Here is a 21,719-nt window from a genome sequence, read left to right on the forward strand (position 1 = left end):
ACATGTTTAGATTTTATATCTTTTTCAAGTTCGTTGTGTCTTTAGAAAATGGTTGCTGTCAGTAGAAAAAAATAGAAACAAAGGAGAATAAATGCGATTCAACCTGGTTTGGGAGCTGTTTGCATGTTTTACAAACAGAGTAATTCAAAGTTGTACCAAGAAAATTCCCAGAATTGTGATTACAGCTCCCCCCTCGTTATATTAAACCCAGGCTTGTTTTAGCATCAAACACTCTGTCTCATCTTAAAGAAAAATACTACTTCACAGGAACGTTGCGCCCATGTCAAATGCCACCAGATGAGCATCCATGCAAGATTACAAACACGGTAACAATGAAGTAAAAATACTCGGTCAAATGGAGAAGAACTCTGTACCTTTTCACGTGCAGAAAACCAAAGGCAAATCATAAATCACTGCAGGATGGGGAAAGGAGTCTTTGTCCTCACGGTAACCCCAACTTCCCACCATGGAACAACACCATCTCGAGACGAGATTTTACAGCTGGGATTTAACTTGCGGGGTGAAGAAGTGTGAGATGGAGCACTCTTGTAGATAGGAACAAACCTCTCCAACAGCCTTCTCAATCTTTCATCAGTGCATTTTGGATCCAATTCACTTACCATGTGGGAAAAGCAAATGGGGAACAAACTGTGAATTCAAATAACTGTAAACTCAGCAAGATGTGGAAATAAAACACAGATGGTGCACTTCAGATGAAGGGTCAGTGTTTCAGCGACGCTTTCCACTTTTACATTCTGACAGGTGATGTATAACAACAACCTCCTCCCTGAGACAGCCCCAAATAAAGTGTGACTCGGTTTGGAAAACACAGAGGGGAGCGATACCTCTGAGGAAGGCGGGAGGAGCTGAAGTTGCTTTGTTGAGCTCATTGGTTTTGCTGCTTGAGAATTAACATTTGGGAGTGGAAGTTGTCTGTGCTGGATGGACACTGATGAGAAAAGTATTCTCAGCTGCCCCAGCTCCTGGGCACGCAATGGCAGGGTGTGCTCTGCCTGATGCCCAGCACAGTCCCTTACACCCACTTGGTCACTTCTTCCCCATCACAACTCCAGCAAGCCTTTGCAGGAGCTGCTCTGATACATGTCAGCAAGAGCCAAGAACGTGATCACTTCTAGCAGCATTACTCTGTGTCAACCCTCACAAAGGGCCCGATAATAAAAATATCTCTGGAGGCCCACATTTGGCTTGCCTGAAGGTTGGGCTCATTCTTTCCTCCAGAACTGATCTTGTTCTGAATCCCAGGAATGGAATTTCAGGATGACTTTATCCTTGCTGTGAAGCGTTAATTGCATGCCCAGGGCCCTCCAAGAAAGGGCCTGCTTGCAAGCACAAGTTCAAAGAAAAAATAAAACAGTAAGTACAGACCAGATGACAGAAGAACTATAAATCTATAGGAGCTTGAAATGTCAGATAGAGAGGAGCAGTAGTGATTGTGAGGTGACTATTACCTTCAAAATATGCCAGAGGTTGTTTATTGGATCAGAGTTAATGAGGGAGAAATCTAATAGAACCATAATATTAAATTTACCATTTTAATGGTATCATCAATGTTCTGTAATGTGGGCAATTTGCAAGGTGTCTGTCAGCACAGCTCTCAGTGTGGTTTGTTACGTGGCTGCAGCACTATCACACCCTGGCAGCTGCTCCCTGTAGAAGATGCACTGCGTTCAGCAGAGGACTGCAGAAGCCTAAGTGAGATAGCAATATATATTTAACTACAAGAACACTAAAATGGGAAAGATTGATGAATGTGATAGGGTTCTATATTCCTGAAAGACCTGGGTTCAGCTCTGCCCAGCTGTTGAGCACAGCCTTCCTCCTTCTGCATTGCCATTCTGAGTCCTGCTGGGTTTTCCTCAACCCTCTCGCACATCTCTGTTTCTGAAACTCTTTAAACACTTGGAATGAGGAGAGCTAAAAACATCCTCACTGTTTAAGTTCAATTTTCAAATCTCACATAGTGCCCAGCTCACCCTCCCAACACATAAACACACACAAAAACAAAGATAAGACATGCTGCATAGCCCGGAAAAACATGAAAGAAGATGGCAGGAAGGGCTCAGAAACAAAGAAGTAAATGAAAATAACAACATCCAGTTTTAAGTTTCTACTGACTAATCCGAGACCTGCAAACAGTAGGAAATAGTAATGCTGCATTTATAATTATCCATCTGCTCATGCATTCAAAGGAAGTTTGCTGAAGGAAGCAGCTTCTTAATCTGGAGTTTCTCCTTCCTCTGCCACCTGCCCCAGCCCCTCCATTCTGATGTATGCAAGTTCAAATTCCAAACACAGCAAAGATGGCCTGCATATTTCAGCATATGACAACCTCCCCTTAAGTAGCTGTAAAGGAACACTAGCAGAGCATTGGCCGTGTTAGAGTTGCTGTGATGCTATGAGACAAACGAAATCACCCATTTATCCAACAGGAGATACTGCTTCTTCCTACAGACCTCAACACTTCTTTACAGTAGGTATTGTTTTTTGTAAATGAAGTGTTGAACCTGAAGCTCAAAGAAATGCAGGTAGGGAATGAGCGATGAAGAAGGAAATAATTCCATGACTGGTTATGCTTCCAGGGATCTGATGTCATAGAACTTCCAGACCAGCACCCACCTGGATACACAGTGCTACATCTCTCATTCTGAAGATACATTAGCCTTTCAAAAGCCATTTATTAAACATTTTCATTTAAGTAATAATTTTCACAATTCTCAGTGAAGCAGATGTATTCCCTCTTAAATCACTAATTAAGAGCAGTCTGGGACATTACACAGCCCTTTAAAAGGGATTCAGGGAACTAGCATCCCCCTTAAACAAATCTGTGCTGGCAACGACCCAGGAATCTTGTCTTCATAACTCACAGCTCTAATTGTTCAAGGGGACATTATAAAAGAAGGATACATCTAGGCTGTTATGACTAACAGAAGAGATTTATTTCTTCTTCAGTAGGGGTGGAACTAGAAATACTTGCTCTGTTTTTTTTCTACCTTCCTGTTCAATAGGAAGGAAAAAATTAAAGTACATCAATGAAGATTAATTTACAGTGCTATTCCTTGTAAAGGTACTGGGTATGACTCTCCCTAAAGAAAGCCAGACTGCAGAATTGGAGCCCTCTTCTAAATGATCACGTGGCTAATCTGCTCCCTGCTGAAATGAAGGCAGAAAGGATTAGAGGACAAATACAGCACACTTTAAGCAAAGAAGCATGGAAATGTTAAAAAAACTGATAATTGTTTGAAGATAAAATGCAGCAAAACCGCATCCCCATCTAAACTTGCAGGAGTTTGCATCTGTTGTTGCCCTGAGTACTGATATCTTTCACTAAAGAAGCCAAAGACACGCAAAGCAACACATCTGAGCACAAACATACCTACAGAGCAATGGGTGCTTTCTGGAGGGAGTTAATCATGAAATACCAAGGACTCGGCCCAAACACACTGTCAGCGGAAGAAGAGGTTAAAGTGTGGCTACGCATTTGATTTTTCCTAATGTTAAACTGCTCACTTTGCCTGGAAAACTCATTCTGTTGGCTTGTAGCATAATCAATATGCTACAAACCATGAACAGATACACGACAGCAGTCGAAAAGAAATCAAACTGCCTGGTTGATGAAATCCAAAGCTGGGACAGTGCAGCCATCACAGGAGATTTAAGTAGGACACTTGGTCATTGTATAAAAAGAAGGGGATGGGAGGACACTCACCACCTTTGGAGATGTTGTGGTTTGCCTCTTTTGTAGTTTTAATTGCGATGGTGAAGAAAAGCATTGCAGGACAAAGCGAGTTTTGATGTAACTAATCTGAGGGTAGTTCATCTCCACCCCTTCCATCACACAACATCTCACCTCTGATTTACTCTTAGCCTTCCAAGAGATTCACAGCCTTAGAGAAACCTTTGCATGTTAAAGCACGTGCATGTACTTGGTCTGCACTACCTAAATAGCCACTTGCAGGTGCTCTGCTGCAGTACAAAGCAACTGTAAGTGAAAAAATACAAAACAAAGTACACTGGGAACAAACATAGAAAACTAGACATGTAATCCCTTCCCACAGTTCTTACCCAAATCTCCTATGGTAAGTGTCATTGGAGAGCCCATAGGGCTGAGCTCTTCTGCTTTGTACAGTTCTCTGGAGCCTCATGCAATTCCAACTGGGTGTACAGCAAAATACAAAAAAGCTACTTCTCACAAATGGGTAAGCAGATGGAGCAGTATTTGCTATCATAAATGCTTTTATTTCCAAATGTAAAAACAAACAAACAAAAACATACCCAGTAGTTCCAGTGGCACAAATTGCACTATTGATCTAAAAGGACAGATCAGATGGAAAAAAAAAAAGACCTGAAGTCTCCTACATCAAGCAGAAATGTCAGTGTACGGAAAGGAACTAAAAAGTTCTCAATCCTATTGCTCAAAATGGAGCATTTTTCTCTCTCAAACCTGAAAAACAATCCGGTTCACTAACTTGTGAAATAATTATATCCCTGAAAACTGCAAGAGACTGCGTTGCAATTCTGCACTCCCTGGAACACAGCTACAGGAATTTCCTAAGCCCACTGGTTGTACTCAAGGTACAATCCCTGTTGGAAATTCAGGGAGCAAAAGTAAATTTGAGTACATTAGCTGGCATGGAGAATACATCTCATACTCTTTGGAGTTAGATAACTGAGAAGGAAATGTTCCTGAGAAAAACGATCCTTATGTACTGCTGCAGCTGTGCATTGCACCACTGTGATAAAGGCACTATTTAAAAAAATATTTCAAACTCTCTGCTCACACAGATCTTGTAAAACAATTAATTACTCTTCTTGTGTTGGAAAAAAAGATCAGCCCACTGTTCATCACCTTATCAGTGTGCGCTTTCAGATGAATATTTCATGGACTCTGCAACTTTTTCTCATTACAAAAGCAAAATTACACTTCTAGGAAGGGAAGAGCAACAAAAGGAACTTGGATAATAAATATGGCTACAGCTCTGGAAAGCTTTTGAGAATTCAAAGAACATTTGTTTACATAAACTGATGATTTATTGCCTGTGGAGAAAAATAATTTGCACTGTCAGTGAATCTGTTTACTCTTAATAAAAATTAGTAACTAAAAATAACTTCAAAATTGTGGCTCCAATATCCCCACATGTAAGAGCACGTGCAGTTGTAATATAAAGGTCTTTCTGCTTCATTTCGACCATTTTTTGCAGCATACAGACACCCTGTTATACTCAGTATTCTAAAGAAAAGAATCACCTGTAAGCTGGTTTCCATGTCTTCCTATCAATTCATTATGAATGAATCAATAACAAGCGGCTTTAGAAGCTCTCCTGGGAAATGACCCCCTGCCCACACGGGGTCTCTGCCCTTCTGTGAGTTGCAGCTGATGGTGGCTATGCACATAGCAGCACACTTGAGTCCTGGAGTAGCTCACATTGGTAGTACAATGATCCATGAAGACACCTATCCAGCTAATACAGCTCCATGTGCTTTTCTTCATCTACTTGCTGAACTCTTTCCTAAAAATACTGCAAAGTTTCCTTGGTCGGTATTGTTTTCTTTCCTTGGAAGAACACGTTCCCTTTGCACCAGCAGTCACTTGGAACACAGAAATACTTCAGCAGGAAATTCAAGCATGAAAGCACACAGGCCAAGCAGGTGCCAGGGAGTCACTGTCCTTCCGAGCCTCCTTACAGATCACTCAACACTTACACTATTGATTTTTATCCATTCCTTCCCATTTTGCTCCACAGACTAACCACAATGCTGGAGCTACTGCTCTGTAATTGATGGCACAGGAACAGATCAAACTTTGGGAAGGCAGAGAACAACAAGCAGAAATGAAAGCAGTATCTCTCTAAAATTAAACTCTCCTGCCAATTATCCCAGGGCACATACTTGTGTTGGGAAAGTGAATCAACTGCTGAATGATGACCCCTCAAGGTTTTAAAAGTCAACTTTGGGAAGAAAAGGGAAAAAAATAAATCAAAAGATTGTTATAGAGTGTCTAGGCTGACAACATCTAAGGCTTAAGTCTAGGTTGGGCATTGCATTGTCCCTGTTCCAGCCATCACAAAGGACTTGCTTCTAGCTGAGTTTTCAAGTCTACAGCCAGACAAAGGAAGGAATCGAAAAGAAGTGAAATACAACAAGAATAGAATAAACATGGATAGGAAGGAGACCACTGGTGTGTTAGTTTATCCACGCTTGCATCATGTGCACTGCTTTGGCAATAAAGGTATGGTAAAGCTCCACCAGAGCTGCCCTTGGACATCACACCAGACTCAAGCAAATGTGGTCAGGCAGAACAAGACCAGCAACCCACCCCAAGCACGCACAGAGATAAGCTTCTATGGGAATAATCTCTCCCTGATTCTTCTTCACACACTGTAAAAATAAAACTGTTATCAGGCTGTTGAGAAGAAGCAACTAGGCCAAATGGCCAGTGCTGCTTGTTTATTTTAAACAGATGCCCTCTACCATAGTTTCAAAACGAGGCAGATAATCCTGTCTGTTCAGCCTGCTGTGAACAGTGGTTCAGACACACTGCTGCACCATTGCGCCAAACGAAGTTGCTATCATATCTCTTTCTCAGTTAACACTATTGCACAGCTATCTCCAGGTAAGGCTATTTGGAAACACCTATTTAGAATGCAGTAGCATGGATATATTCTTACATATGTACTTCCAACAGATCACATTTTCCACTAAGCCAACCTTCATATACAGCAATCCTATTTTGAGGAGTTCTGCTCCTAGTAACACTCTGTGAAACTTAATGTCAGAATATTCCATCCATACCATGGACCCACAGCCTGCCCCCAGATCAGGTGCAATACAAACCACATCAACTTCTCCTGAGCCACCCCACACAGCTACAGATCCACCCTTCTGTTCTCAGGGTTCCTTCCAGCTCAGTTTTCCCCACCTAAGTGAAACCCATGCTAGAAAAAAAGCTGTAGGCAAACTCTCTGTGTGAGCCAGAGCGCTTCTAGTATAGTCATGGCCTGTAATGATGAGACTGTTGCTAATTCACAGCCTACTCCAAGCTCAATGGAGCCATTAACCATCCCACAAATAAACTATTCTTTCTGGTGGTCTTCATTAAGCTCATCAGAAAATTGGAAAAATGTGCTACTTCAAAACAAAATAAGACAAAGGGGATAGCTAGAGCCTGGCTCAACATCTTGCTAGTCTGGATAACGCATTGAAGTTGTGTGGGTTTTTTTTTCTAGTTTTGATGGAGGATCCTATGTGCTGGAATGAGAGTACTTCTTAACACGTAAAGAGAGTAACTGTGCTGGAGTTCAAGGTGTTGATTTCTCTTAAGCACAAGACAGAATTACTGCAAAAAAAAAAATAAGTCTCAGACCCAGCATGTGAAGTCAACAGGAAGAAAGTGGAGGAAACAACACACAGTTGGCTTAGCTAACATAAAAGCTAGTTCAGTGGCTGAACAGCACATTTTCAAAGATTTGCACATTGCAAATGCATGGTTTCATTAGTACACACACACCATCCAAATACATAAACAAGGCATCCCACCTCTTTTCTTTGCTCTGGCTGAGTCCTAGATTACAATGGTGAAGTAGTAACATCCAGAGAGTGCTTTGTGTCTGTAAATAAACCCGTGGGTGTGGTGTGACAGCAACAGCAGAGCACTGGGGATGGCACAACCACCAAACTTGGAGGCCACCTGGAAGCCCGGCACAGCTGTTGTTTACTATGGATGTCAGCAGGAAAAATCAGCTCAATGGGGAGGAGGGAGCTCGGGGCATGGGGGGCAAGAGGAGGCAAGCTGGGGGCAGAGGGAGGACACCAAGGCTGGCCAACACTGGGGCAGCACTGCTGGCTGCTTTCCATCTGAACCAATACCTGCATTTACAGATTACCTTTGAATACTTTGGTTTGCAAAAATAATCATGTGGTTCATCTCCTTCTTTCAATTATACCTCCCTTTCAAGTGCATTTCTTGGTCTCATCTCTTTGCAGACTGTTCCCATGTTTAGCAGTAAAGTCACCTGCTCTCTCAGAAGACTATACCTGTGTCATTCATTTACACGTTTCCCCTTGGGATCTAACATCATCCCAATACTCTTGTCTTAGAGATCATTCTTAACCAGCTCTCCTACGGTAAAAAATTTAAGTGATGCTTAAGCAGCAATAACCACATGGGATCCTCACTACACATTTTTAGGGAAGAACTGGTTAATATCACCTTTCTCCATTTCGCATTTAGTAATTATCACTTCATTTAGCCCTTCTATTAGTGCAATACAAAGCAGCTGGCATGCCCAGCACTCTCTGTCCAAGTGACCTTGTGTTCTTGTTCGTGTTTACCACATAATCAGCAGAGAATTCCATTTTCAAAATACAAGACTTCATAATCCATTAGCACTGGAGATTGGTCCAGGGCCCTGGATTTACTGGTCACGTGTACCAAGGAATAAAAATATGAGTGCACCACTAGATTAATCTCCAGACCTGTAAAGCATTCCAACCCACCATGCATACAGTAGCCTCATTCAAATTCACGCGTGAATATTAGCATCATTCTTTAAAGCTACCATTAATACCATCCCAACAGTACATGAAGAGAAAATTAAATGTTACATGCTTTATAACTCAGCAAGTATGGAGACACACAGTAACTGACTCCATTTCTCAGATTTCCCATGTATGAAATAACAAGAGTACTGATGTTCTTAGTAGTGTGTCAGCAATACATACCTCTTCCTGCTACATCTAAGAGGCAGAAATTGCGTTTGCTGGTCTTAATTTTAAATCAAAATTCTTTAGCAAGTCCAAGTAGATTAGCTCACCATCAAGTTAAATACATTAGAGAAAAGAATCAATGGAAAGCATCTCAAAGTGTAACCTTGGCAACACACAAAATGCTTCCACTGAACTTCACTCATTTGCTTTATTTGCTGCTTCAGAAATTGGAATATAACACATAGGCAGAAGGACATTAGCATCAAGACATTGCTTTTACCAAGCCTAAAACACCACATGTGTTTCCCTAAAAGACACTTTCCACATTATACCTTAAAAACCTGCAGCCAAGCAAGTCAGACAATTCCAAACGAATCATATTTCACAATAACAAAATGGAAAATGGAAGTATTCAATAGAAAATAGCAATCCATATTTATTCTTCACGTCCATACACAGCACTCCATAGGTAATTTGGTTAATGCTTTCAACTGATAAAATGAAAAGAAACTCAGCAGTGACATACAACGTCTGCCATTTGAAGAATCAGCATTTATCAGTGTTACCACACAGTTTTAACCGTGGCCCTACACAGTTCCCCCGCATGCAACACTTAGATTGAAAACAGCTATTACTCTACCTACCATTATGTGGTATTTGTTGGCAAATACTGATTCTTGAGTGGCAACATCATTATTCAGTGTTTATACAAGTCTACCAGGATAAACAACCTCTGATTCATGTCGACAAAGAGAGCTTAAAAATGTTTTGCTGCTCCTTTCAGCATGCTGTAGCTAAGAGTTTACTAGCTCTTATCCAAGACCAATCTGAAATTCAGAGCACTTTCTCCAGAGATCATCAAGGCCCAGAAAAACATCAAGCAGAAAAACAGATCATTTCATTGCACTATTTTCCAACTTCCAGGAGAGGACACGAAAAACAATCATCATCTACTTCTTGTTCACTGTCCCCAAAAGCAAAGTACAATCTGATTTTGGGTAGAGTCTGAACTTCTGAAGATTATCACCCCTTCCAAACTTTTCAGCTCTACCCTTTGTTGGTGTCGGGGTGAAGAAGAACATTTATTTGTTAGCTTCACTAACTTTTGCTGCTTATCTCCTTTTGGAGCTGAGGATGACCTTCCAGCAGTGGCAGTTTCCCATTTCAGTGTCACCCAGCCACAAAACGCTGTCCAATTTCTCACATAAAATAAGCATCAGAAATGAAGCTTTGCTAACAAAATAAATATAAAAGCCATTTTTTAGTCACAGATTTCAAACCAATGCAGAAACATGCACCATAACAACATTAAAGAGCACTTCCTAAGGCCGTCAGCTGGTTTCCCTGTAAGCACTCCCTGAACCCTATTTGCTGTCACCATGTGGAATTCTGCCCAGCCTGAAACCTGAGCTGCACACACTGCCACACGAAGGCTGCCCCCAGTAAATCAATAAAAGCCAAAACGATACAACAAGTAATCCACCAGGTCAGTGGTTTGTTACTTACAAGGCACAGCATGGCGATAAAGGTTATCTCTAATAGTCTGTTGTAGATCGTGATCCGGCGATCCTTTCTGAAACCTCTGGTTGAGATAATGTCTCAGGTCTTTGTTCAGTCTGCTTCCTGCAAGGAAAACACAGCCATTTATTTACTTCTAAATGCACACAATTAACATTTCCAATTCAGGCAAATGTTAGGCCTCCATTCAGAGTCCCCTAAATAATGGCATGCTGACTTCACGAGCGGAGGCTCATCTTCCTCTACAAATGGCTAATTACCAAAAATAACTCGCTGTAAACAAGAGGTCTCTCTCGTCTCATAATGCATCTTTCTTCTTGTGGTGTTAAGCAGATCATCATTCCCTTTTATCACTTATTTGTCTGAGCAAATGGAGAAAGACAGATGATGTGAAACTGATGAAAAATAATAAAGGTATTGTTTTTGCAGCTTACTGGAGAGTTAGCTGGGCAGTGAGATAAAAAGCAAAGGCACTAATACAGCTGAACATGGCACAAAATCTAAGAACGATACTTTGCACTGGTATCTACCCTAACATGCAGTAGGGAAAGAATTGAATGAAGGAGTTCAGAGTAACCAAAGTCCTCCAAAAAACAACAGAATAATATTCAACACTTTTCACTTAAGTTTCTTTCCCCATTCATAGAATCATCATAGAACCACAGAATGACTTGGGTTGGAAGGTCAAGCTCCAACCCCTCTGCTGCAGGCAGGGCCACCAACCTCCACATTTAATGCTAGACTTTAATTCAGCTCTGAACACTTCCTTAAGTATGTGAGAGTAAAGACAGATGAGCTAAAAACAACCACCATCAAAAAAGAGAGATTTAGTTGTAAATGAACATGGAACACCAAATACTTTCCTGTAGCAGAACGTAAGAACTGGAGTAACTTCACAAAGTCTTTTCCCAGAAATTAAATATTCTCAGATCTCAAATAACGTTGACCTCAGTTTGACTGAAAAGCAAAAACAACCCCACATGAACCTATAGAGAGTGGGGAATGGAAACCCTTCTGTTCTTAAAACGGTGAGTGGAAAGTAACTCACACAGGCTGAGGCAGTGGGAGGACTGGTTTGCCAAAAATGGTAGGACATCCCTCAAGCTGAAAACGGATTGCTGGCAGCTAGGACTGTACTGGGAGAAGAAGCGGTGAAATATTAAATATTTCTTTCCTTTGCTAGGCACCTTATTTATGGCTACAGGCAGAGCTCGAGCAGTGGGCTGCATGGACCTTGAGCTGAACTCCTCCAGCTGTTTCCATGGTCTTTCATAATTCGCATCATGATTTTTTTAGATGGTGAACATGTAAGAGGACAGCCCAATACTTGTGACACCGAACGTAGCGTTGCAGTTAGAGATTCCTGGCTGGAGCCTCTAGGAACCACTGCAAAACAGATCAAGAGTAATAAGACTGCAGCATAGCACAGTTGGACAGTGGCTCTGGGAGGCAGCAGCGGTCCCAGGCAAAGGAGAAAAAGTGAAGAGCACTCAGCAAACAAAGGCAGAAACAGCAATCTGACTAAGGAAGGTCAGTAATACCAGCTGAAAAACAAACAATAAAAATGACCTTAGTCTGAAAATGAAGTTAAATTCCATGAAATAAAATAGGTGATCTGTATGCTCTTTTGCTGCTGTCGTTGTTTTTAAGATTACATTTATTATTGAAGGAAGGAGAAAGGAAGGAAGGTTTAAGCAGTAGCCTTCTTTCCTTACAAGAAGTGTTCAGAGACCAAGATGCTCATTGCAAGAATGGCTGAAACTATAAAACTGAAGAAAGGCAGACAAACCATCCTCATCACATTGTCCTGACTGACCCCAAGCAACACCTCTCACTCCAGGAGCAGATGATCAGTCTGGTTTCTAATAATCTTTGGCTGTTTCACTAGTAAAACACAGCACATAACAACCCGGGAGGTGCTCAGCCTTCCCAAGCTCAGGTGTTTGGTGGATGCTGAGTCTTTTGACACCAGAGAGGGAGACTAGGCATGACAAAGACCATCCTCAAAGATAATAAAGCACTTCTTTCAGTTGAGCAGCTCACATTTTTCTTTACTCATGATAGTGACACAAGGTGGTTACTCATAGCCAAAAAAACTAAGCACGATGAGTAGTTTGGACATAATGCAAGCACTTATTTCAGTGAAGGAATAAGTATGTACCCTACAGACTTTCTTCTGAAGTATTGTGCAATTCGTGATTTAACAATTAATGTCACAATCATATCTAGAGGTAAGAAGGTTCTACTGAGATAGGGTCTTCTTGACCACAGAAAGCATGCAATTTACTGATGATATCTGCAGTCATCTTCCCTCTGTGTCCATTCAGTGAGCATCTCGGTCTATTACAACCTCCACCAAAAGGTTTGGCTCTCTGTTACACAGTAGCTGGGATTTCAAGCTGAGTCACTGATGTGCTGAGCAAGATGGCAGTTGCAAATACAGGGGCTAGAGCAATACTTGCATATCTTTTCCTTCTGGGAGCTCACAGCAGCATTCATTCCTATTACATGTTTTTCAAATGAGAAGGAGATTAAAAAAAAAAAAAAAAAGAAGAACAAAAAATATCCTCACTGTGTCACATTTATGTTGCTAAATTCCAGCAAATTCCAGATGGAAAAAAGGCTTCTTGCAGCTGAGCCCAGGGCTGTGGACAAAAGCAGGCTCACCCCTTAGAGCCCACTGCAGAGTATGGAAGGTGAAAATGAGCTAACACAGAAACAAACCCCTTACAGAAAGCTGCCATAGAAATCCACCACAGAACATGCTGGATTCTTTACCACTTGAACGTTTCAGTCCATGTGCTCAATACTAGCATTCCTCAGCACATTCTAGGGCTAGACACAAGTTTACAACAGCTGATACACTCTTTCTGAGCTCCCACATGCCCCCGCAATTCCCAAGAATTAGAAAGACACATCAGTGACATCTCAGCAACCTCCCACACGCAAACTGCAGCACTAAAACTCATCCTGACCTCCATGGGCACCCCTACCTCATTCACTGCTCCCTCTGCAAATGAGTGTCCCCACTAGTGGCTTCTGCCCATACATCAGCCCAAGTCTGGGTTAAAAAGGAGTGCAGCACCATCTGATCTTATGCACAAGTCATCCCCTTTGTAAAATCTAATTTGAGGAATCAGTTGTGCTAAGAATACACCTGGATTCAGTTTCCTTAGAGATGAGCTGTGTAACACTACAAAACACTCATCTGTTTTCAAGATTGGATCTTACATTTGTTCTTTGGAGAACCTTCCTTTTCTTCTCTCTAAGCACATGTACAGAGGCCATACAGTGGTAGGAGCAGGCCATCAGCAGCTGCAGTCCAGAGGAGATTGGTCAGTGCTCAGACCCACCTAACTGCTGGCTAGGGTAGGTGGGAAATGCATTGATTTGCCCACAGAAAAAATTACTACATCCTTTCCATAATTAAAATTGAGCTGAGATGTTCAGTTCAGATCAGACATTAAGAAGAAAAAACCTGCAATATAAATAAATTTCTTTCCTCCACTCATCAAAGTTAACATCTGAAAATTTAAGAATTAAAACACATTACAGGATTGATTGTTGTTGCTGAAATAGTTCCTTTCCATTTTTTAGCCCTGGAACAACGAAAACAGTGCCTTTCTTCATAGGAGAGCCAACCTTCCAGTGCTCATCTCCCCACTGTACTACTCCAGATCTGAGAAGTTTCCATCCCATTACCGGAACCCTTTACCTTTTACAAAGAATGACTTCTTGTACGTCTGTTTTTCTCAATTACTCTTAATTATTGTACTGCATCTCAGTGCAAGTCAATCATTCTCTCAAACCATTAAACCATAATAATACCTTAATAACAAAAACAAATACCAGGAGAGAAACAAATCATCTCTCCTGTTAAAAAAATGAGTCCTGCTGATACAGAGTTTTCTGAAGAACAATAAGTGCTTGTCAATTTTGTGGAGGTATACACGTAACCTAAATGCTTTTGTGATTAATGAAGACAACTGAGTCTTCTTTCACGCCCTCAATCCTGTCACACATTTGCCAACAGTAACCCAATATAAAGCCACTAGAGAAACTCTGCTTTGAATGATGCTCTGCTGCTTGTTGCTACAGCTCCCAGTTTCTGCACAGGAGAAGGCTGCATAGGAGCTCATCTAACGCTGTCTTTGTTGCTGAGAACATCCATCTCTTCCACAGCCCCACCATCAGTGAGTAGCAGTGCAGACCTGCCTGCTGAAAGCTGCTGGCTGTTGCAACATACAGGCTACAATAAGGAAAGCCGACTGCATAAATGACCAAGCAAAATCTGAAATTTTCCCCACAGAAAGCTGAGAGAGAACATCGAAGGGCTGACAGCACCTTCCTGCCAGCTGGTAGGCAGCCTATGCCAGAGCTGTGCAATATGTGTATTCTGAAGACATATCTTGAGTCCATGTTTTATGCACTTGGAAGCCAGCATTTTACAGTTTATGTTTATGTTAATTGCTGCAGCTGTTTTTATCCCATTTGTGCTTTGGGACAGCCATAGATAATCCCGACAAATAGCTCGTCTGACAGCATATAGATGCTTGTACAAAGGGATCGGGGTCAGGACATAGTGGTGTGACCTATATTACAACTCCTATAAAAATATTTACTGATGTAAACCTTCTATCTTTGCCCTTCTTTGGAAAGGCTACCAATTGCCACATTCACAGGGACTGAGAAACCTGAACTAGAAAAATCCATTTCTCATTCCTGAATTCCCCTTTTCTTGTAGGGATATCTTCATTTCAAGGCGTCTTTAGCAGAGCAATCCTCCATGGACAGACAAAGACCATTCCTAAACAACAGGACCATGAAGCAATCAAAGGTTAAAGGCCTTGCTAAAGGGACAAGAGTGGAACAGAGTCATCTGGATTAAGACTCTCTCTTGTCATCTGATGTCTACATTGAAGGGAGGATTCAATTTTTTAAAAGACACAAAGATTGCACGTTGGATTTGCAGAATAAAACCCTGATTATAACATACTGTTTTTCAGCTGACGAGTCCTATCTGAAGATATTTAGCAAACATTAACAAGTTATTTTTGTAGCACAGGAATAAAATTTGGCCAAACAAACGCAGAAATGCAGATAAAGGAGAAAAATAATGATTTTAAAAAGAACTTTCTTAAGAGGCCTGAGCCCCCATTTTGCAAAACAGTGAGCAGACCGGCAGTCTCACTGGACTGCCTTCAAGGCTGGGGAGGCCTTGACTGCACTCCTGTGCCCAAGGCTGCTGCTCAACCTGCAGATGGGACTGCACACTCAGCTGTAACTGCAGCCAAAGCAGCTCCTCTTAATTAGAAAGTCTATTAACCCAAGTTCATTTTAAACCCATCATCCTATTGAAAACAAAACCAAACCCCAACCGTCAAACAGCCACCAAAAAACCACCAACCTGGTAAGCTAGCTACTTCTTGGTTTTTGCGGTTTAGGTGAGGGTTGCTTTTTTTTTTCCCCCAGGAGATACATTAAAATATTAATTAAGTAACTAAAGACAATTTCCCAATCTGTTGTGAAATTCTTACTGAAAGCAGGAGGCAAACAGGGCTCCTGGGAAGCACTTCACACTCTTCCATACAACATTTTACACAACCACAGTGCTGGTGTTAACCCTGCATTCATCACCACGCACATTACTAAGGTTTGCAATGGATTTTCCTCAAGTCCTCGTGTAAAGGCAGCCCAGATATTCACACACACTTTTTGTTAATATCTGGAGAGATTTGCATTTCATTTTTGGACCAATTAATATAATTTTCACAGTGAGGGCAATGGGCAGAAGCCCATCTGAGGAGACAGAATGAAAGCTGAGTGGATTTTTTTTGTTATCATTTAACAAGACTGTGCTGGTAGCCACACCATCATCAAATCTTCCTAATCCCAGCGGTTGTTACACAAACGATAATATTTTCTGCTATATCATTTTATTCTGTCCCATCCTTGTCTTCCAGCTGCTGTCCAAAAGTGATTATAAATAATGGGGCTATAAAAGCCATTCAATAATTAGAAGATTCATTGGCCATATGCCAGCAGTGACAAAAGAGAGTGATTTATGTAAGATGAGTCTGTCACATCTGCCAGATCACAGCTTCATTACGCCGGTGGCTTTAAGGTCACAGTTAAACACTATCCCAACAGCCATTTGTCAAGGGGGCAATGGGGAGAAAAGTTGAAAGAAATCACTGTGATTTTGTTTACTTTTCTATTTTAACTACTAGGTAAATACGTAAATAAAGTCCAGCACCTACTTTTGTTATGTCTCCTGTGAGGTCAAAGACACGAGGATATATACTAAAACACAAAAGGTTCATTCATCATTGCTAGACAGAGTTCAAATAAGATCACAGTGCACAAACATCCAGTTTGAAAGCTTTAGATATTCATGTGGCTTCTTAAAATACAATACAATCTCAGCATGCTCCATCTTTCAGCTACATACGAAATGAAGGCAACTTGTAACAGCAATTACTTCACCGACATGTTGTGGGTTTACATTCTCCTAACACAAGTAAACTTAAAAGCCTCCTATGGCTCAGTGCTCTAAACAGATACTTGAATACTGCCATGGGAGCTCAGATGCCAATTGACGTGACTCAGCAGACACCCAACTGGACTCCAGTTCTGTTTTCTCCTATATTAAAAAACACACTAATGAACTTTTACTGTCGTGTGCAAACCAGACTCACAAAGTCCAGATGCTTGGATGTCCCATATAAAGAGCCTCATCTGTCACCGTCGACAGTTGTGTCCATACCAATTTGGAAAGTCTTTATTGACTCCTGGTACAAACCAGACCTTTGCTGGAAATGCTGCATACACTCCCAGCCTTGCTTTCATTCATTCCAGCCCCCTACAGCTGGACTGAGATGAACTGCTGAAATCAATCTCCATTATTCTAATGAAATTCATGCCACAACCAAAGCAAAATGACTGCTCGTCCCTTTCCTACCTTTCAGAAGTAAAACATAAAGTACTTCCCAATTTTTATGTTCAGAACAACAAAGCCACATCCACTGCAGTTTCCTTGCAGCGGAGGGAGATTATTATAAGCTGGAAGGTGATACCATAAAGCATTGCAAAAAGTTCCAGGATGAACTACCTGTATGGCAATAAAACTCAACTTTGATGGAGCATGGCTAAGGCTTCAGCAGCAGCCAAGCTGCTGAATCAGCAGAGAGCACTTCAGAGCAACTAGTTATTCCTATCTGGAGAATGAATAACACTTGTTACTTTATTACTAACAGAACTTCTTAAAATATTATTTTAGGTGTAAGCTGTGAATCTGAAGGAGATATATTCACTCAAAACTTCCTGGCCGTGCTCAGAATGTGGAGCAGGCAAGAGCCTTCTTGGCACGGTCCCTTCTGGTATCTCTCTCAATCTGCATGGGTGAATGCACCAACACTGAAGTAGTAATTCAGCGTTTGCTGCTAAGAAATGCACTTAACAGATCATAAATCCCCAGTGAAACTATTCTGCGAGCACCTAACCTAATCTACTGTATTCGCAGGGCACTCCACATTATTTTCTGTGCATTAATAGTGATTCATTTTTCTAGTGAAAATTTAAACAAATAGCCTTTCAGCTGAGCAGTGCCAAAAAGTAACACCGCTCGAGCTTAGAGGCTGAAAATAAAAATATCATTATTTAGACATCAGGCCTGAAAATTTGGCACCCTTGCGACAAATACGTTGCTGTTGGCTCTGGCTGAATAGTAGCAAATGCTGCAGGAAGCCCAGCCTGGCTCCCCTTTGGCCTTCCCAGTGACTTTGATTTTCAGCCACAGACACACGATAACCCAGACCTGGGGCAGAGGGAAGCCGTGAAGCATCCCACTGAGGTGACCAGGGGCTGCCACACAGTGCCTGCAGAACATTCTCTTATTAAAATTGAAAGTCTCCCAGATAAATCATGATACTGATCAATGGCTACTTGTTATAGAGTCATCACAGGAAAGCTCAAGGAAGAGATCGAGATACAAAGAAGAACAAAGTAGTGCGGCAATATACTCTATACTAGCTCACAATGAAATCTGGATTAGCATTACACTAAAAACTTCAGGCAGTTCTGAGGACAGACTGGTGTTGGATGAGAGGCTTGAGTTGAGTGGCTGACAACTGAACTGTTGGATTAAGGTCACATCCAGAAAGGCTTCCCCTGGGCAGTGACCTTAAACCAAGCACCCAGCACAAAGCCCTGGCTCTGCAAAGCTTTACACAAAGCCATACCCAGAGGTGAACTTTGGGAAGCAGAGACATTCCTCTGAGGAAGGCATTCTGTCTCACACACAAAGACACTGCTGTGCTGGGGCCTTCTGCACTGTGTTTCAGTGAGAGAAAGCAATAAGGACTATGAAGCAGTCTTGAGTGGCAAGAATCGTTCGTGTTGCCACGTAGGCTTAAAGGAAAAAAAAAAATGAAAAAAGTAAGAAAGAACAGGAAAAAAAAAAACCTCCTACACATCTGAAGTGAATGCAGAATGAAGTCATTGTAAGAGAACGAGCAGCATGGGATGCAGCCTCTTTCCACGAGCTCTGAAAGAGTCAGGCCGAGGGCTCATGGCACGTCTCCGCCAAGCCTTCCATCAATGAACACAGGATGGGCTATGTGAGCCTCTGTTAATGCTCCAGGAAAACACAGCCTGCATGGGAGCCACGTAACAGCATTTGTCACTGACACCCACTCTGTAAAACCATGCTGCATGAAGCAACCTGCATAAGGGAGTGTTGTTCCTCTTCCTTTGCTCCACCTCAAAGCAGCCAGCAGGCTTTTCCATTTTGTGGGAGGTAGAAGCATGGCAGGGGTGAAGAAGAAAATCTAGGCTGAGCAACAAGAACAGGAAAATCAAGATTGAAAAGCATTTGCAGTCTTTCAACCAAAGGCAACGACCCGTTTCTGGAAATTAGATGCATATCTCTAAGTCTCCTGAAAGGAGTTACCATATGTTCTAAAAGTAGGATATAATATTTGAGCTGTAAAAGCCAAATCAGCTTGAGAAACAGACGGTGTTACAATACTTTAGCAGAACAAAACCCGCATAACAATATGCCAGACTCATTTTCTAGAATGGCACTAGGAAAACATTTGCAAAACGTACAACCCATTCCCTAAACACTGCATTTGATTCTTCAAGTCAAAGTAGGACAAAAACCACAAACATGACCATAAGTATCAGTATTTGAGAATTCTGAGTAGCTATTCATATTCGTTGGGGTTTTTTTGTTTGGTTTTTATTTGGTTCCTCTTCAATGTAATTTAAGCATGGGGAGTAGTCTTTAGTGCTGTTTTCTATACCTGACTCCAAACTCCTTCAGCAGCCAAGCTAAGCCCCTTTTCATCCTTGCTTTTCCTTGATCGCTGGAGGGACAAACTCCCATCACCCAGCCAGGTCACCTCTGAATTCTAATCACAGCTTTATAGGTTTTTGCTTTGCCCTTGCCGGCTCGCAGGCATATGTCGATACTACCAGCCTGATTTCCAGAGGTACTGAATACGTAAAATCTAATGCTAAGAACGCGTGATGGGCAGGCAATAAATGCATTCCTAATGCACACACCAACAGAGCACTAGAATTTTGATGCTGCCCTGCGCCCAGGTATCTCCATTAGACAGACAACGTTGGCCTCCTTGGAAGAATCAACCCACAAATCACCACATACCTGCTCCAGGCTCTGTCTTGGGCAGTGCTGATTGACAGCCCATTTTCTGCTGGGGCTGAATGATGCATGCTCAGCTGCCCCAGTTTCTCAGCAAAGAACAAGATATCTATTAGGTTTTTCTTCCCCCAAAATATTCATTTTCACAGAGGGCTACAAGTTAATTTTCCAGCCAGCTCAAGCAATTTCTCAGAAACCAGATCTGCCATGAAACCAAACCAGGAACACAAGTTGCTGTGGTCTCACAGCAGCAAGCAGAGGTCCTGTTCCCACTACACTACGTTCAAAGAGTGAAAAAACCAGCCCTAACCCAAGGTGAAACTGCCTTTGATTTTTCCTCTTTTAATATATTAATACACACTCATGGACGTGCAGAAATAACATGAGACCACTAGCATACAGTACATAAAGGAAGCACACAGACAGCAAAGCACTGTGAATTTAGAAAGTTAGGTTTTCCAAGCTGAATATAATTATGAGCTAAATCTGTAGGGGGAAAAAAAACCACTTAAACAGAAAAATGTGTGTAACAGTTGGAGCTGTTGAAGCACACTTTACAAGAGGCACAAGCAGCCACAAAAATTGAGTAGGAAGGTCATACTGATTAAAAAAAAACAACAACCTGGTTTATAAGGAACGCAAGGGCAGCTTTTTTTAATTTCATAGTCATAGACAAAGAACATGATCCAAGGAACGGGACTAACTCTGGTTAATTATTCAAACTGCAAATATGTTTGTCTTATTTTTAGTCTACTATTGAAATGGCCTTCTAATGGTTGGAGAATATTCTCCATCCCTGGAAAATGTTATGTTAAGATTGCATGTTTTTCTTGAAGCTTGATGAGGAATTGATTCAAACTGGTTTTATAACATCCTAAGCCATAACTTGAAAGCCTACTTTACAAAGACAAATGCTGAATAGGGTAGTTGAAAGACTAGGAAGAATGGGAGAACCAAGAGCAATTGAAAGGAGGTCGGAGCAAAACAAGGCAGTGTAGTGAATCTTTTCAATCGCTCAGTTAACCAGGAACCTACACCAGTTCAGGAAATCTCACTGGTAAAAGCAAAGTGTCAGTGTGCTGATTCTGTAGAAAAAGCAATTCAATACACAGCATCGTGGACCTCCCTTTTGTGGGGAAAATGGAAATGAAATCCAAAAATAAGATTTTCAAGCATGGGCAGAAAAATGAGATGGCTGAAGCAAGCAGCAACCACAGCAGGCCAGCTTGTTAGGAGTTTTAGTACCATACTGCCATTGCTTATTGCTAAGACTTCAATTAGCAGACAAAATAAATGGGGGCAACATTGCATTTGATTGTATGTGGAATAGCTAACAGCAACAGAAATGCTCAGATTCTTGGGACTCTCTTCCACTGGGGACAAACCTTCTCTGTAATCCCCACGTTAAAGGCTGTTCAATGACAACAATTAAAATACTGAAACACTCACGTTAAAACAAATAAACAGACATAGCCTCAGTCTCTACCATAAGTGTAATACCTCATACAAAGCAAGCCTGGCAATTAAAAAGAGTGCACAAAGAAGCTTACTAGGCTCTGCAGCAAACATCTCTATTGCCTTCGTTGAAGGCCTTCCTTTCTTGATGTGTTTATAGGAGTGTCTGTATCATGTTTCTGTCACCCTAACTTTTCCCCTCAAGAACTAAATATGACTATTACAGATGGTAAAACCCACATTTTCTCAAACAGGAAATAAATGTTTATATGTGGCACATAGCAAATTATATATTTCCAGAGACAATAGCAAGAAGATGTAGATTTATTAGAGCAGGGCAGGAATTTTTAATGAA

The 21,719-nt window shown here is 41.4% G+C and overlaps 1 protein-coding gene across 43 annotated transcripts in view; it reads right to left on the reverse strand.

Moving 5' to 3' along the window:
* MAGI1 (membrane associated guanylate kinase, WW and PDZ domain containing 1) overlaps window positions 1-21,719 on the reverse strand; it is a 293,011-nt gene that overhangs the window by 142,378 nt on the left and 128,914 nt on the right. For all 43 annotated transcript variants that reach the window (XM_040646375.2, XM_040646359.2, XM_025154746.3 and 40 more), the window contains one exon: window positions 10,231-10,347. In XM_040646375.2, coding sequence (XP_040502309.1) covers window positions 10,231-10,347 — 117 coding nt within the window. The remainder of the gene's footprint in view (window positions 1-10,230; window positions 10,348-21,719) is intronic.

This window comes from Gallus gallus, chromosome 12 (genome assembly GCF_016699485.2).
Source record: "Gallus gallus isolate bGalGal1 chromosome 12, bGalGal1.mat.broiler.GRCg7b, whole genome shotgun sequence".
In the NCBI taxonomy this organism is placed as follows: domain Eukaryota; kingdom Metazoa; phylum Chordata; class Aves; order Galliformes; family Phasianidae; genus Gallus; species Gallus gallus.